The 14,970-nt window shown below is 35.6% G+C and overlaps 1 protein-coding gene across 1 annotated transcript; it reads right to left on the bottom strand.

Moving 5' to 3' along the window:
* Positions 1–692: 692 nt before the first annotated feature.
* LOC100464963 (olfactory receptor 4F3/4F16/4F29-like) lies at positions 693–1,631 on the bottom strand. Its single transcript, XM_011217953.2, has one exon. It carries the CDS (start codon positions 1,629–1,631, stop codon positions 693–695), a length of 939 nt encoding a protein of 312 aa, XP_011216255.2.
* Between the last annotated feature and the right edge of the window lie 13,339 nt (positions 1,632–14,970).

Below are 14,970 nucleotides of genomic sequence, written 5' to 3'. Positions count from 1 at the left end.
TTTAGTCTCCTGTTCTGCACAGGATTCTGAATGGAAGTTGGATAAATTGGCACTTAATTAGTCTAACATTATTTTCTATATAATAATCTTCTATGCATTTTTGGCAATTAAGAAATTAGATTCCTATGAATCACAAATCTTTTCTAGTTAACTACAAATAGTCTGTGTATGCAGAGTGTATGAACTAGGAGACTGCTCACAGAGGTATGGCTGAAGTGTGAATTTTAGCCAATGATGAAATGATCTGATTCATATCAGAATTAATCAGCATGGGCTAAATAATGTTTAGTCATAAACTAGACACAGATCAGTAATTAACACCAGGTTGATAATTAGCAGTGCTTCCTGGTTACAAACAGCACCTCTCCATGCAGCATGAAATAACTCCTTTTGTATTCTGTTCTGTTTTCTCTCATCCTGTGTTTGGACTTTAGTCACAGAGGGATTGATGTTTACTGCAAAGAGCCTGGAGTCAGATGATCTATATTCTGGTCTCCAGGCTGCTAGAAGTTAACTGTTTGACCTTAATAAAAATAAGTTCTACACTTCTCTTCAGCTTGCACATCTGCAAAATGAAGATACTTTATAAAGCAGAGTTGTGAAAAGAACAAAAACTTGGAAACTGATATTGAAACTATAGAAATTTAACGTTATTTCAAGTCATTAAGAAAACTCCATAATACTTTTATCATTTACGAAATCCTCCTATAAGTAATAAACTGACTGTATACTTTCCTCATTGCCACTTTCATTTCTTTGTTCCTGAATGTATAGATGACCGAATTAAAAAAGGGAGTAAGAACTGCATCAAAAACAGCAAGAAATTTGTCGAAGTGTGATGTGGGGTGAGGCCAGATATAAACAAAGATGCAAGGACCAAAGAACAAAATCACCACCATGACATGAGTTGATAAGGTGGAGAGGGCCTTGGATGAGCGTCTTGAGGAGTGTTTCCGAACAGTGATCAGAATAGAACTATAGGAGACAATCAGTATGAAGAATGATCCCAGAGATATAAACCCACTGTTGGCTATGACCATGAACTCTAGACTGTAGGTGTCCATGCAGGCCAGTTTGATGAACCGAGGGAAGTCACAGTAAAAGCTGTCTAACACATTAGGGCCACAGAATGGCAATTTTATAACAAAAACCAATTGAATCACTGAGTGGGTCAAGCCAATTACCCATGCAGCAACCAAAAGCAAAATACACATTTTTCGGTTCATAATAGTCAAATAGTGCAGAGGTTTACATATGGCAACATATCTGTCAAAGGCCATGGCAATGAGCAGCACCATCTCCACACCACCAATGACATGGAGAAAGAAGATCTGAGTGATGCAGCCATCAAAGGAGATGACTTTACGCTTTCTGAAAAGGTCATAAATCATCTTTGGAGAAATGACAGAAGAAACTCCAAGGTCAATGAAGGCGAGGTTGGCCAACAGAAAGTACATGGGGGAATGTAAGTGAGGGTCAGAAGTCACAGTGAGCATGATGAGGGAGTTTCCCATCATACTTGCAACATAAAATATGGAGGAGAACACAAAGAGGAGAAGTTGGATCTCCCAGGAGTTGGTGAGTCCCAGGAACACAAACTCTGACACCACAGAGTGATTCAGTCCATCCATTGATTTATTAGCTAGAATGTTTCCAGATAAAAGAAAATTAAAAAGAAACTAAAATAAGAATGTTAATAAAGTTCTACATTATAATGATTAATTATTCAAGGATATTCACACTGTGAAGACTATCTATCCCCTCAATTCCTTCACAGGGTTATTATTAAATAAGCATTTTACCTGGTGTCACCTAAAACAGTTGAGTCACTTCCACATGCAACATCCCTAACACCATGGCTTCCAGGACTATTCATCTATAAACAAGAAAATGAAGCAAATATAAAGACATTGTAGACGTGCATAACAAGGATTAGGAAGGGCGAGGAAGGTGGTATAGTGCAATACAATGAGAAAAAGAAAGAGGAGGTAAAGATGGCATTTGCCAGAGTTCACTGGTACTATTTTAATTGCTCCTAGAACAATTCTTCAGCCATTCAAGTTGTCTCATTTCTTACCCTCGCCTCATCTCAGGCACATAATATGTCTCTTATAGTCATACCACTACCTACAATCATATTTACAATTCATACAATGCCCACAGAGTAGCAGTGAACAAAAGAGAACCAGGCATAGGGTATAAAGGTGACTCGAGAGTATGAAGGATCAACGCAAGCGTAGATTAGATACTAATGGCACAGAGTATTTGCATGGGCACTCAGAAAGTAAAAGTAAAAGTACCTAGTAGGATGGTCAGCAGCCAGGACATGGCCAAGATGTACAAAGGGGAAAGAAGTGTTATGGGAAGTCGGGAAGTTAAGGAAGCCAATTTCATTTATTTGCCCAGATTCTTCATAATCTCTGAAGTATGTGAACCTTGGTTACAGCTACTAGAGCCCGAAGCTTTTGGAATTTGCTGGGGATGAAGAAATGCACACTAACTTCATAGTTGCCATATAACCATTGATTCTCTCCTGTCCCTTCATCAACCTTAGCCCCTTTTATCCCTCTTATCTGATCTCTCTGCTTCAAACCTCTCAAGTGTCCAATGCCAAGTCTGATGGTTCCCTGACTCTAGTTCTGGGTGACTACATGAATCTCTTTAGTTCTTACACACTTTTTTTCAGGGAATACAATGTGACCACATGGAAAATATATTCTCTTGCCTGCAGGTCAAACAGTTCTGTGTCTCAAGCCCTCTTGCCCCCATATACTTAGATACGGGTCACGGTGAAGTGACCTAAGAGGTAGGTTATAGAATACACATTAAAGAGCTGGTAAAATAAAGGTACATGAATGCACAAAAAGCCTCCCACCTGGAACTGAAAAGAAAGGGCAAGAGAAACCCAGCAATAGAAAAAAAAAATGGATCCCAAAGTTTTGTCTTTTAATATGTGTATTTATATATGCACATACACACACACCTCAGTTGTGCGTGATGAGTGAAATCAGTCATAAAAATATTATCCCACAAATCTCATAAATGATTAGCTAGTCCAAATAAATCATTTACAAATGAGAAAACAGTAGTCCAGTGAGGAACAAACAACTAGTTATAGACAGAGAATCTGGGTTTTCTAGTCCACATATGGCTTCAGATACCACATGCTAGAAAAATCACAAAGAAGAGATATGCCAAACCTAGATCTACTTGGTCCAAACTAGTTCCCAATAATTACATATGGTTATTAAATGAAATTAAAAATCTATTTCCTTGGTTTACTAGCCACATTTCAAGTGCTTAATAGCCTCATCTAGCTAGTGTTTACGGATAGGATAGTGCAATATAGAACATTTCCAATCACTACTCATCCCTTAAAGGTAAATCAAAATCCCATTTCCTCCATGAAAATTTTCCCAGTAACTCCACTTTATATGAATCTCTTCTCTTATTCCCAGAAGTCAGGAAACTTAAATTTTAATTGAAAAATAATAAATATCCACATAAAAATAAACCATAATATATACTACCATAGGAGACATTCCAGATGTCTACTGTTGGCCACGAAGGACACACAAGAGTCCAGGAAGTTCAGACACAACTTTACAAAGGATAAAGGTCTTGTGAATTTTGAAAAAATAACTGTAGGAGTTTAATAAGTTGAGAGGGGAGAGGAAAGCATTCTGAAAAGGGATAATAACTGATTGCTTATCTAGAGCAAATCAGTTCTTACTAATCATAATTCCTCAGTGGTTTCAATTTTATAGATTTTCCCTCCTCAAATGTACTGTAAGTTTGAGAAGGAAAAGGACCATTTCTTCTGGCTCTTGTGTTTCCTAAAATACAATTAATAACACTTCTCTGAAGTAAAGGAACTTTCTCAGGTCCATAATTTTTCACAGTTCCTGTTTTTCTAGTCTACCATCTTTTTCTATGAAGTCCAGCATGCACAAATGAAGTTTCCAAATTCAAAACTAAGCATTAACACACTTCCCAATCACTCCCAAGAGAATGCCTGGTATTCTTGCTATAAACTTCCAGCTGGGGAGCTGGGAAGCCTCATTTCAGGACTTATAATGGTCCATGGTTTAACTTCATGAGGTTTTAGAAAAGAAGAAGAAGAAGCATGTAAAAGGAAAAGAAAGGGTTGGGGGGAGCGATAGTTCCAATAGCAGCCAGCATAGCAGGGAATTTATACAGTTTCTATTTCCCAGGCTTCATGATATAATTAGTAATCAACTTCCATGCCATTGTTAAAGTCAGAAGAAAATATAGATTTTTTTACACCATATTCTGAAAGTTTCTAAAATATTTAATGATAGAATCTCAGAGCTGGAAAACCATACATTATTTTTATGGAACATATTTACTAAGTACTTTTACATGTTTGATCCTTATAATTACCTATAGGATAGATATACCTGATAGAATTATTTTCATTTATGAATGCAAAAATCTCAAATTCAGAGAAGCTATTAACTTACCTAAAAATATAGTTACGTAGTTTAAAACCAAAAACTAGATCTTCTGATTCCAAATCCAGTGCTGTTTTGACTACATCATGCAAATATGAGTATCTGTTATGATCTAAAACAATTATTCCTGCTATGAACTTTGAGCAAGAATGCAAAAAATGTACACCTTAAACTGACACAATATTATACGTCAATTATATTTCAAAAATCTGGGGAAAAAAAGGATTCTATTTTACTAAGAATATTCCATCCCATTCCCATAAACAGTTAATACATACATAAATTAACTTACCCAAGATTTTATAGCTACTAGTGGCAGAGCTAAGACTTAAACCTACATATTACTGCTACAAGTTAAGGGGAAGGGAGAAAGGTGTTTGCTGATCAGAAGGGAAAGAAAACAAAATCCACCAGAGTTTTGGTGCTAGTAAAAGACTCAGCAGGGGCGCCTGGGTAGCTCAGTCACTGAGTGTCTGACTTTGGCTCAGGTCATGATCCCCCACTATCAGGCTTCCTGCTCAGTGGGGAGTCTGCTTGTCCCTCACCCTCTGCCCCCACTCCTCCTCCTACCCTTGCTCCTGTGTGCGTGTGCTCTCTCAAATAAAATCTTAAAAAAAAATTCACCAAGTCAGGGGGCCATTTATTCATAAAAACCCACAGTAATTGACAGATGAGCAATTTCCAACTCTAGGACAAAAATTTAGAAGCCATCCAAAATTTGAAGTCATGAGAAAGAAAGATTTGCTTAAAGGATAACATATAAAGAGACAGAAGAAAGCTAGTGGAGGAAACATACATGGCCAAAAAAAGAACAAATACATAGTATTTGTTGTCATCATTATTATGTTACTATAACTACTACTTTTACACATTATCTGCCTTTTAAAAGCCCTGTTTCAACGCATAAAAAGCAGGGGAAAAGGTATGTCACAGAATTAAGTAACGGCTCACTTTCACATGCTAAAGAGTGATCAAAATTAGAAGACTAAGTAAAAGACACAGATTTAGGGCTGAGATATCACTGGTACCATTAAAGAGAGAAAACCAAACAGCAGAAAGAAAATCAAGATTTTAGGGAAGTAACAGATGGTGTTAAAGTGGAGAAAGCAAAATCAGGAAATGACAATTTCAATCATATAGGTTTTGGGGTGAGTGGGAAAATAAGGCAATATGCTATGTGTAGAAAATTTGTACAGTGTCAGAAATGTACAAATAGTTAAAAGATAATTTCCAAGCAACTGTGAGAATCTTCTTGAAGACAGGTTTCACGAACTTAGTCCAAAGCTAGACGGGACACCCTTCAGAAATGGTCAGGAACTTAATATTCAGAATATTAGAGTAGCACATCTGTTTGGCACAATAAGCAGAATGGAGTATCAAAAGAGACAGAGATCCTTTGTTCATTTGTTTTGTTTCTTAAATTCCACATATGAGCGAAATCACATGGTATTTGTCTTGCTCTGACTTACTTGCTTACCATTACACTTTCTAGATCCATCTGTGTTGTTGCAAATGGCAAGGTTTCATTCTTTTTATGGCTGAATAATATTGCATTGTGTGTATTAATCCATCCATGTATCAACACTTGAGCTGCTTCCATAATTTGGCTATTGTAAACTATGCTGCAATAAACATAGGGGTGCATATATCCTTTTGACTCTTAACAATAGAGAACAAACTGATGGTTATGAGAGCAGAGGTGGTTGGGGGATGAGAGAAATAGGTGAAGGGGATTAAGAGTACACTTACCATGATAAGCACTGAGTAATGTATAGAATTGTTCAATCACTGTATTGTACACCTGAAACTAATGTAACACCATTAACCACCTGGGATTAAAATTAAAAACTTAATAAAAAAATAAAATATATTCCCTTAAAAAGAGAGAGAGAGAGAAAGAAAAACAAAGATCCTTGGAGGTCTGAGGTCACACTGAAATTGAGCAAATTACATACTGGGCAATGCAGAAAGTGAAGCCAAAAAGCAGCTGATATATGGAGATAACAAAATACAGATCAGAGATCTTAAAAGCAGGGACAGTAACTCTATCCTTTACTCTTTCTCCCATATCTTGGTTTTCAAAACTGGATTCCCATTAAAAATCAACTTCACTACAACATTATGACTATAGTTAACACTGCTATATGATATACAAGAAAACTATTGAGAGTTAATCCTTAGAGTTTTCATCACAAAAAATTTTTTTCTCTTTTCTTTTTATTTAATCTATAAGATGATGGGTGTTAACTAAGCCTATTGTGGTAGTCATTTCATAATTTATGTAAATCAATCCACCATACTGTACACCTTAAAGTTACAATGATGTATGTCAATTATTTCTCAATAAAACTAGAAAAAATCAACTTCACTTTCTTTCACGTGCCTTTCTCTATACAGTTGCCCCCACTCTTCTTTCCTGTACAATTTCTGCTCCTGCTCATTTTATTATTTCCTTCCTCTCTGGAAGCGTAGGAATCTGTGAAGGAGATTTTTCTTCGGGTAGAAGACGGTTCACCAAGCCTTTAGTCCCTCTTCACTACATCACCTACCTAATCTATCAAAAGATCTCAGGTGGCAACATGATCAGGGAGTCAGAGAAGTTCCACCAACTGAATTTTCTCCCGTGCATAAGCATTGCTCATATCTTTCCACCCACCCTCCCCAGGACAAGAAGCTAAATAAAACTCTGCTGTTTTGAGAAAGGCACCTAATTAAGCTAATGCAGAAGGTGGTGACCAAGTGAGGCATTAGAGTTCTGGGATTCTCAGACTGAGATCATCAGGCCAAGGGTACAGTCTCATAGGATAATAAGGGAGGGAGGAAAGAGGTGTAGGATTTTCTTATAAAAATAAAGATCCACTATTTTTTTTCTTACATACTTTTTACCTTTATTTTATGATATGACCCAGAAAAATCTCTAATGAAAGATGTATTTTCTAATTTTTTAAATGGAAAAAACTCCAACACTTTCATTTTAAAAAGTTGTAGAACTTAGAAATCTTGACACATTTTGTCAACTAAGTCTCTTCGTGTGTTCAAAGGTCCAAACAACAATTAAGAGCAGCAAGCGTGAGTAAATACGAAAGACTTTGAATAATGGAGGAAGATGTGAACACTTGAGTAGAAACAGATTAGGACAAGAAACGTAGAGACGGAGATGGAGAGATGTATGCACAAACCCTTTACTTACTGGAGAAACTATAGGAAACCAACTAAAAGAATTGTCAGAGCACAGCAAATTTGAAAACTACAAGATAATTCACACAAAAACTGTTAATACAAGGACTCACGAAAATACATTAAGATTATTGCATTCAAAATAAGGCCCAAAATACAACTTTCTTGGATTTTACATATATTAAATATGAAAAACATTAAAAAATACATTTTAAATGAGTATAAATTAATCACTACAGACATATACCTTCTTCTACTCTAGTAAGTCAAATATAGTAGAACCAGTAGAAAATGAAAAATAGAATGAATTTACAATTGATAAAGGAAAAAAAATTAAAAGGCCAATAAACATACAGAAGTACAAAACTTGGAGGCAAAAGTTTGGTGTTTAATCCTTTCAACATTATGTGATGGCAAAGGACACCCAAGGATTATCCGGGAGAATATACCTAATTCATCTATTAAGTATTGATTAAAGGATATAGACTTGGTGAAGTTACCGTTTTCCTCACAGATTTTTGCCCAGTAGAGATATATATAATTTCTTTTTTTTAACATTAAACCAATAATTATATATAATTTCAAAGTTACATAATTTCTGTCCAGTAGAACAGATAACCCCAGATATTTATGGTTTGTTAAACATTAATCAGTGTTATATTTACAATTCAGAAATCATGCCAGAATTTCTTTGTAAAAATGCCTGTAGATACCCTAAATTTTTTTCCAGCTTTATGGAGATATTGGCATATGATACTGTGTAAAGTGTACAGCATGTAAAAAATAAATAAAAAATGAAGTGTACAGCATGATTTGATACGCACATAACATAAAATTATTTTCATAATAAACATCTCCACCACCTCAATAATTACCATTATTACATATGCAGTGACAACATTTAAAATTTATACTCAACAACTTTCTATATATAATACAGTATTGTTAGCTACTGTTACTATGCTGTACATTAAACCCCCAGAACTTATCCATCTTATAGCTGGAAATCTATACTCTTTGGACAATATCCTCCCATTTTCCCTACCCCTTGGTCCTTGGCAACCACCATTCTACTGTTTCTATGAGTTTGGCTTTTCAAAATTCCACATATAAGAAAGACTGTAGAGTATCAGCCTTTCCCTGCCACTTATTCCACTTAGCCTAATGCCCTCAAGATCTACCCATACTATTGAGAAAGGCAAGATTTCCTTCTTTTTCATGGCTGAATAATATTCCACTATGTGTGTGCATGTGTGTGTATCACAGCTTCTTTATCCATACATCCATCAGTGGACACTAAGATTGTTTCCATGTCTTGGCTATTGTAAACAATGCTGCAATGAACATAGGAGTGCAGATATTTCCTTGACACGTGATTTCATTTCCTTCAGTTGTATGCCCAGAAGTGAGATTGTTAATCATATGGTAGTTCTATTTTTAACTCTTTGAGGAAACTCCCGACTGTTTCCCATAGTGGCTGCACAAATTTATATTTCCACCAACAGTGCACAAAGTTCCCATTTTCTCCACAACCTTGCCAACACTTGTTATCCTTTGTTTTCGAAAATAGCCATTCTAACAGGTACGAGGTACTACCTGATTTGCATTTCCCTGATGTTGAGCAACTTTTCATGTACCTGTTGGCCATTTGTATGTCTTTGGGAAATGTCTATTCATTCCTTTACCCATTTTTGATTGAATTATTTGTTTTGCCATTGGGTTGTATGAGTTCTTTATATATTTTGGGTATTAACCCTTTATAATATAGATGGTTTGCAAATATTTTCTCCCATTCTGTAAGTCGCTTTTTCTGCTGGGCAGAAGTTTTTGAGTTTGATGTAATCCCATTTCTTTTTTTTTTTTTTTAAGATTTTATTTATTTATTTGAGAGAGAGTGGGGGTGCATACACATGCACATGCAAGCAGGGGGAGGGACAGAAGGGGAGGGAGAGGGACAAGCAGGCTCCAGACAGAGTGCAGAACCAGACATGGGGCTTGATCTCATGACCCTGAGATCATGACCTGAGCTGAAATCAAGAGTCAGACACTTAACCAACTGAGCCACCCAGGTGCCCCACCCAATTCTTTGAGTGAGACTGTATATGCAGGGATTTGTGATGGGCTCTTGATTCTGTTTCACTGATGTATGTGTCTGTTGTGATTACTATAGCTTTCTGTAGTAAAGTTTTGAAATTAGGAAGTGTGGTATCTCCAGCTTTGTTCCTCTTTCTCAGGATTGTTTTGGCTACTTAGGATCTTTTGTCATAAGAATTTTAGGATTCTTTTTTCTATTTTGGTGAAAAATACCATTGTAATTTTGACAGGTATTGCACTGAATCTATAGAAGTATAAAAATAATAAGTATAGAATATCTTAAAGTGTTTCATAGCTATGAAAGAGCCTTGGTTACATAAACATTTTATTCATTCTTCCAATCCATGAACACAAGATATCTTTCCATTTATTTGTGTCTTCTTCAATGTCTTTTAATTAATCTCTTTGAATCTTTTACCTTCTTCATTAAATTTATTTTTAAGTAACTTATTCTTTTGATGCTACTATAAATTAGATTATTTTCTTTATTTCTTTTTCAGGTAGTTCATTGTGAGTGTAAGAAATGCAAGTGATTTCTATGTGTTGGTTTTGTATCCTGCAACTTCACTACATTAATTTATTAGTTCTAAGGGGTTTTTTGGAAGAGTCCTTGGGATTTTCTGTATTAAAGAAAATCATATCAACTGCAAACATAGACAATTTACTTTTTCCTTTCTGATTTGGATGCCTTTTCTTTTTCTTATCTATGGTGCTGCGGCTAGGATGTCCAGCATATATCGAGTAGAAACAGCAAGAGTGGGCATTTTTGCCTTATTACTGATCTTACAGGAGAAGGTTTTAACCTTTCCCCACTGAGTATGATGTTTGCTGTCGTTTTGTCACACATGGCCTTTATTTTGTTTGGGTACATTCCTTATACACCCAATATGGTGAGAATTTTTAATCATGAAAGGATGTTGAAGTTTTTTTAATTCTTTTTTTTTATCTATTGAGATAATCATATGATTTTTATCTCTTACTCCATTAGTGTGGTGTATCACATTTATTGATTTGTATATAGGCATCAAATTTTCACACTGTATACCTCAAAGTTACATATGTATCAATAATATCTTAATAAAGCTGGAAAATATATAATCTATTTTCAATTTTAAGATTCTGTCTTTACTGATGGTTGTTGAAAAGAAACTAGACTTACAGGGACACGTGGGTGGCTTAATCAGTTAAGCATCTACCTTTAGCTTAGGTCGTGATCCCGAGGTCTTGGGATCCCAGGGTCTTGGGATTGAGCCCGTTGTCAGCCTCCCTAGTCAGCAGGGTGTCTGCTTCTCCCTCTCCTTCTGCCCCTCCCCCTGCTTGTGCTCACTCTCTCTCTCTCTCAAATAAATAAAATGTTAAAAAAAAAGAAACAAAGAAAAGAAATTAGACTTATCAATGTTATCATTTATCAGGAAAACATATTTGCCCCCAGAGAATTCCAATTGTCTACTGAAGTTATAACACAATGTTTATTATTAGAAGTAAAATCTGTTCAATTTGTTTACTAAAGCTATAAAACTACTCAATACTTCTGTGATAAGTAAATTCATCACTATTAAGGTTTATGGATCTTTCTTGCTAGTCAGAAAACTTCAGCTCTTAAGTCCACCATTCTCTTTGCAGCCCTAAAAACTGTAAGTCAGGTCAAACTCCAAAAAGCCCTTATCTTTCAGACAGCAACTTCCAACACAGGGTAACAAAACAAACTAGCTTGGCACTAAATCACAGGTACACCAAAAACTTAGAGCTAGAACCCTTTCTTTAAGGCTTTTAGTGAGAACTCTGTCTCTGCAACTAATCTCTAATTTGGAATAGAACCAGTTTGCTTTGTTCTGTTCTTTTTTTCCCCCCTGTAAATTTGCTGGAAGTATTAATGAGATAAGGAAAAGGAAATTCATGAAATTACTGGGTAAGGATCCAAGGTCAAATGATGCTGTGAAAAGCTGTACTTTTCCACTCATGAACTTTTATAACACTCTTCGTATCTAAAAGCAGTTTTAGGAACTGAGAAAAGAATATAGGAGCAAAAAATCCTCAGGAGCAAAACCAAATCACAAGCAATGACTACCATGAACCATAAACGGACCAGTCATGCAAAAAAATCACAGGAGTATTGAAAATGAACAAGTGTACCACCACCTCACTTTAAGTTAACAAAGGTTTGCTGAGCCATGTCTCAACAAAAACGCCAACTAAAATTTGTTCCGGTAGTCACTACTACAGTCTTCTTGAATAAAGCACTTGCCTTTGCCTCTATTTAGAGGCTAATTAGTCTCAATTTCTATCTTGTTGGTGTGGTAAAATAAAAATTAAGAGACAGAAGAAAGTGTTGAATGGAAACATTTTATCAAATCCAATCCAGAAACAGAAAGAAAGAAAGAAAGAAAGAAAGAAAGAAAGAAAGAAAGAAAGAAAGAAAGAAAAAGAAAGAAAGATTGGTAGTTCGAAGGAAATGGAAAGAAAAGGAATAGCTCTATTAAAGCTGAAAGTCCATGATCTGACTCCCTCCCATACTGGGAAAGCACTCTCTGAATTTTGTGGATTGGTTGGCAGCATGCAGGTAGATGGGTTAGGTAAGCACTAACCCACAGGGCTAGCTGCTGGGGGTGTACTGCAAGTGAGGTGCCAGACTCTAGGTCTGCACAGGTGTCTGCAGGGCCAGGTGTCCCCACATAGAGAAGTGAAAGGATCATTTTCAAAACACTAAAATCATGACACTCATCCAAAGTCATTCATTAATGAGCAAACTAACAAAATGTTAAAATCACTTCATATGGGGATTTGACTTACAGAGACTTACATTCTCTGTATTTGCATTGCCATAAACAGCATGTATTGACACTGCCATGGACAGAACCCATTTCCATTGTTCTGAACAGGAAATATGCATTACTTTCAATTTTCTACAAATTTACTTCTATTTCTATGAGACTGTAAAACAGCCTCCTCAAAGACAAAGGCCCACATTCCTACAGAACCACACAGTCCCAGAGGATCCCTAGCTAATGGCCAGTATTCCACAGAAAGGGCACCCAGTAATTTCTTGGCCATTTCCAAGTCATCCTCAATTTTTTCCTAACAAAGTATTTCTCTGTTTCCCAGAGCAAAACCTGATTAATTTGAGGTTAAAACAACAACAAAAAAAGTCTCCCCTCCAGTGCAATCAAATGATGTTCAAAGGAAAGTAAAAATTCTCTTGTGGGAACCCACTGGGCAAATCTAACTGCCTCACTGCAGAGAAACTAGTCTGCAAGAATATTTAAAGTGCTGTCCAAGGTGATTTGGTTTGAGTGTGTTCTTCATGAAATTAAGTCATAAATACTCAGTTGAGTTCTGAAGCTGACCTGATATGAATCAAGTTTCTCTGTTTGACCCTGATATAATAGAGATAAACAGAAATGTCATCATGTATTTACAGTGCCTTCACCTCAAATACTCTTTCTGCACAAACAGAAGTTGATTCTGAAATAAGGGGAGGAGGTGGTCTAGGAAGAGATATATCTATGAAGAATTTGCCAAGTCACAAATTCTTGAAGTGGAATTATTTTGCTCCAGACATGTATATAATTATTCAGAAAACAATACACTTACATAAAATTGCCAATTATCAAGAGAAGACAATCAAATTAAAAGTCATAAAGAAACTGCATATACAGAGAGTACAAGAATCCTATCAGAAAAAAAACTGCAGCACAAGTTATAAAAATGTGGGAAAAGTATCTTTATATTTTCCTCTTTTTCTTGCTGGAAGAAATAACTGAACTCCCTGCCTTTGGAGCTTGGTACAGGTATGGGAATAATTGCTTATAATCACTTTTCCTTTCCCACTAGCCTAGCAATTTACAGGTCATGACTATCTTATTTGAGGATTACTTCTTCTTCCCATTTGTAACTAATGACCTATAGAAAATTAAAAACGTGTTGAGGTGTTGCCAGTATGTATTGTTCATACAGACAAAACACAGAAATAAGCTAAAAAGCCAGATACTAAAGACAAGTGTGTATTTCAATATATTGAAAATATAGAAAGTAATAACTGACATGAAGGAGAACAAAGAAAGTAAAACTAACAAGTAAGTCATCATTTAGCCTCTAACCAGAAAAGACTGACTTACAACATAAACTAATTGATAAGATCTTTCTCATTTTAGCTTTAAAAATCAACAAAATCCTCTTCTGGCAAAGGAAGTTGGTTAAATGCCAAGACTATTGATGGGAAGTGGTAAGGATGTAGCTTAAAAATGCTCTGATTACATTTTTCCTTTTTTGGATGAGGACTGCACCTTAACTTCTGTTTGAAAGATAATTGTATGGAAAACAATGCAGGTAGACAGAAAGTTTACATGAATTTGTGAGAAGTTTTGTTGGTTTTTTCAAAAACGCTGGATGCCTTTTGTCATTCTAGGATACTTGATGGATTCTGAGTACCCTAGATTGTAAAGGTCTTACAAGTAATTGAATTGTTTTATCACAAACTGAGTTATTCATAAGATCATTAAGTTGAAGAGTTCAGGTTTACTGTATTAAAAAAAATTACTGAGTGGCAACTAATTTCAATGAAAGAACTCTTTCATCTCGAAGACAGACTGAACTTGATTCTTTAGGATTAAAGATCAAATAAAGATAAGAGATGAAGTAACTAAAATGCAGACACATGTTTGAAAAAGTATTTGGTGTCCTTTGAATCTTGATTTGAAGCTACTGATACTATGGTTTCTGATCTGAGAAAGTCAAAGAAATCGCCACACATCCTTCAACTATTTTCTAAAGTAAAGATGAATTTTAAAATTTACATTACAGAGTCCATAGTCTCTCATGCTTCACTGGACTCTGAGAAACAAACTGAGGGCTTCAGAGGGGAGGGGGGTGGGGGAATGGGATAGACTGGTGATGGGTAGTAAGGAGGGCACTGGGTGTTATACACAACTAATGAATCATCGAACTTTACATCAAAAACCAGGGATGTACTGTAAGGTGACTAACATAATATAATAAAAAATATTATTATTAAAAAATAAAATAAATAAAAAATAAAATAAAATTCACATTACAAACATTAAAGGTTTCCACATTTGGGGACTTTTTATATGAAGTGTTTTTGTTTATAAGACCAGAAAAAAATATGGTATAATTTTTTTATAGTCTCAGTTTAGGAATTTCCTAAATATGTTAAAGCATGAGTTAGTGAATTTAAGGATTTTTATGTGGAAATCTCCTTCTCAAA

The sequence above is a fragment of the Ailuropoda melanoleuca genome, chromosome 5 (genome assembly GCF_002007445.2).
Source record: "Ailuropoda melanoleuca isolate Jingjing chromosome 5, ASM200744v2, whole genome shotgun sequence".
In the NCBI taxonomy this organism is placed as follows: domain Eukaryota; kingdom Metazoa; phylum Chordata; class Mammalia; order Carnivora; family Ursidae; genus Ailuropoda; species Ailuropoda melanoleuca.
This window is presented reverse-complemented; position numbering and strand designations above follow the sequence as displayed.

Bases quoted from the DNA above. Each gene is read 5' to 3' on its own strand.
- LOC100464963 (XM_011217953.2), bottom strand. From the start codon at position 1,631: ATGGATGGACTGAATCACTCTGTGGTGTCAGAGTTTGTGTTCCTGGGA.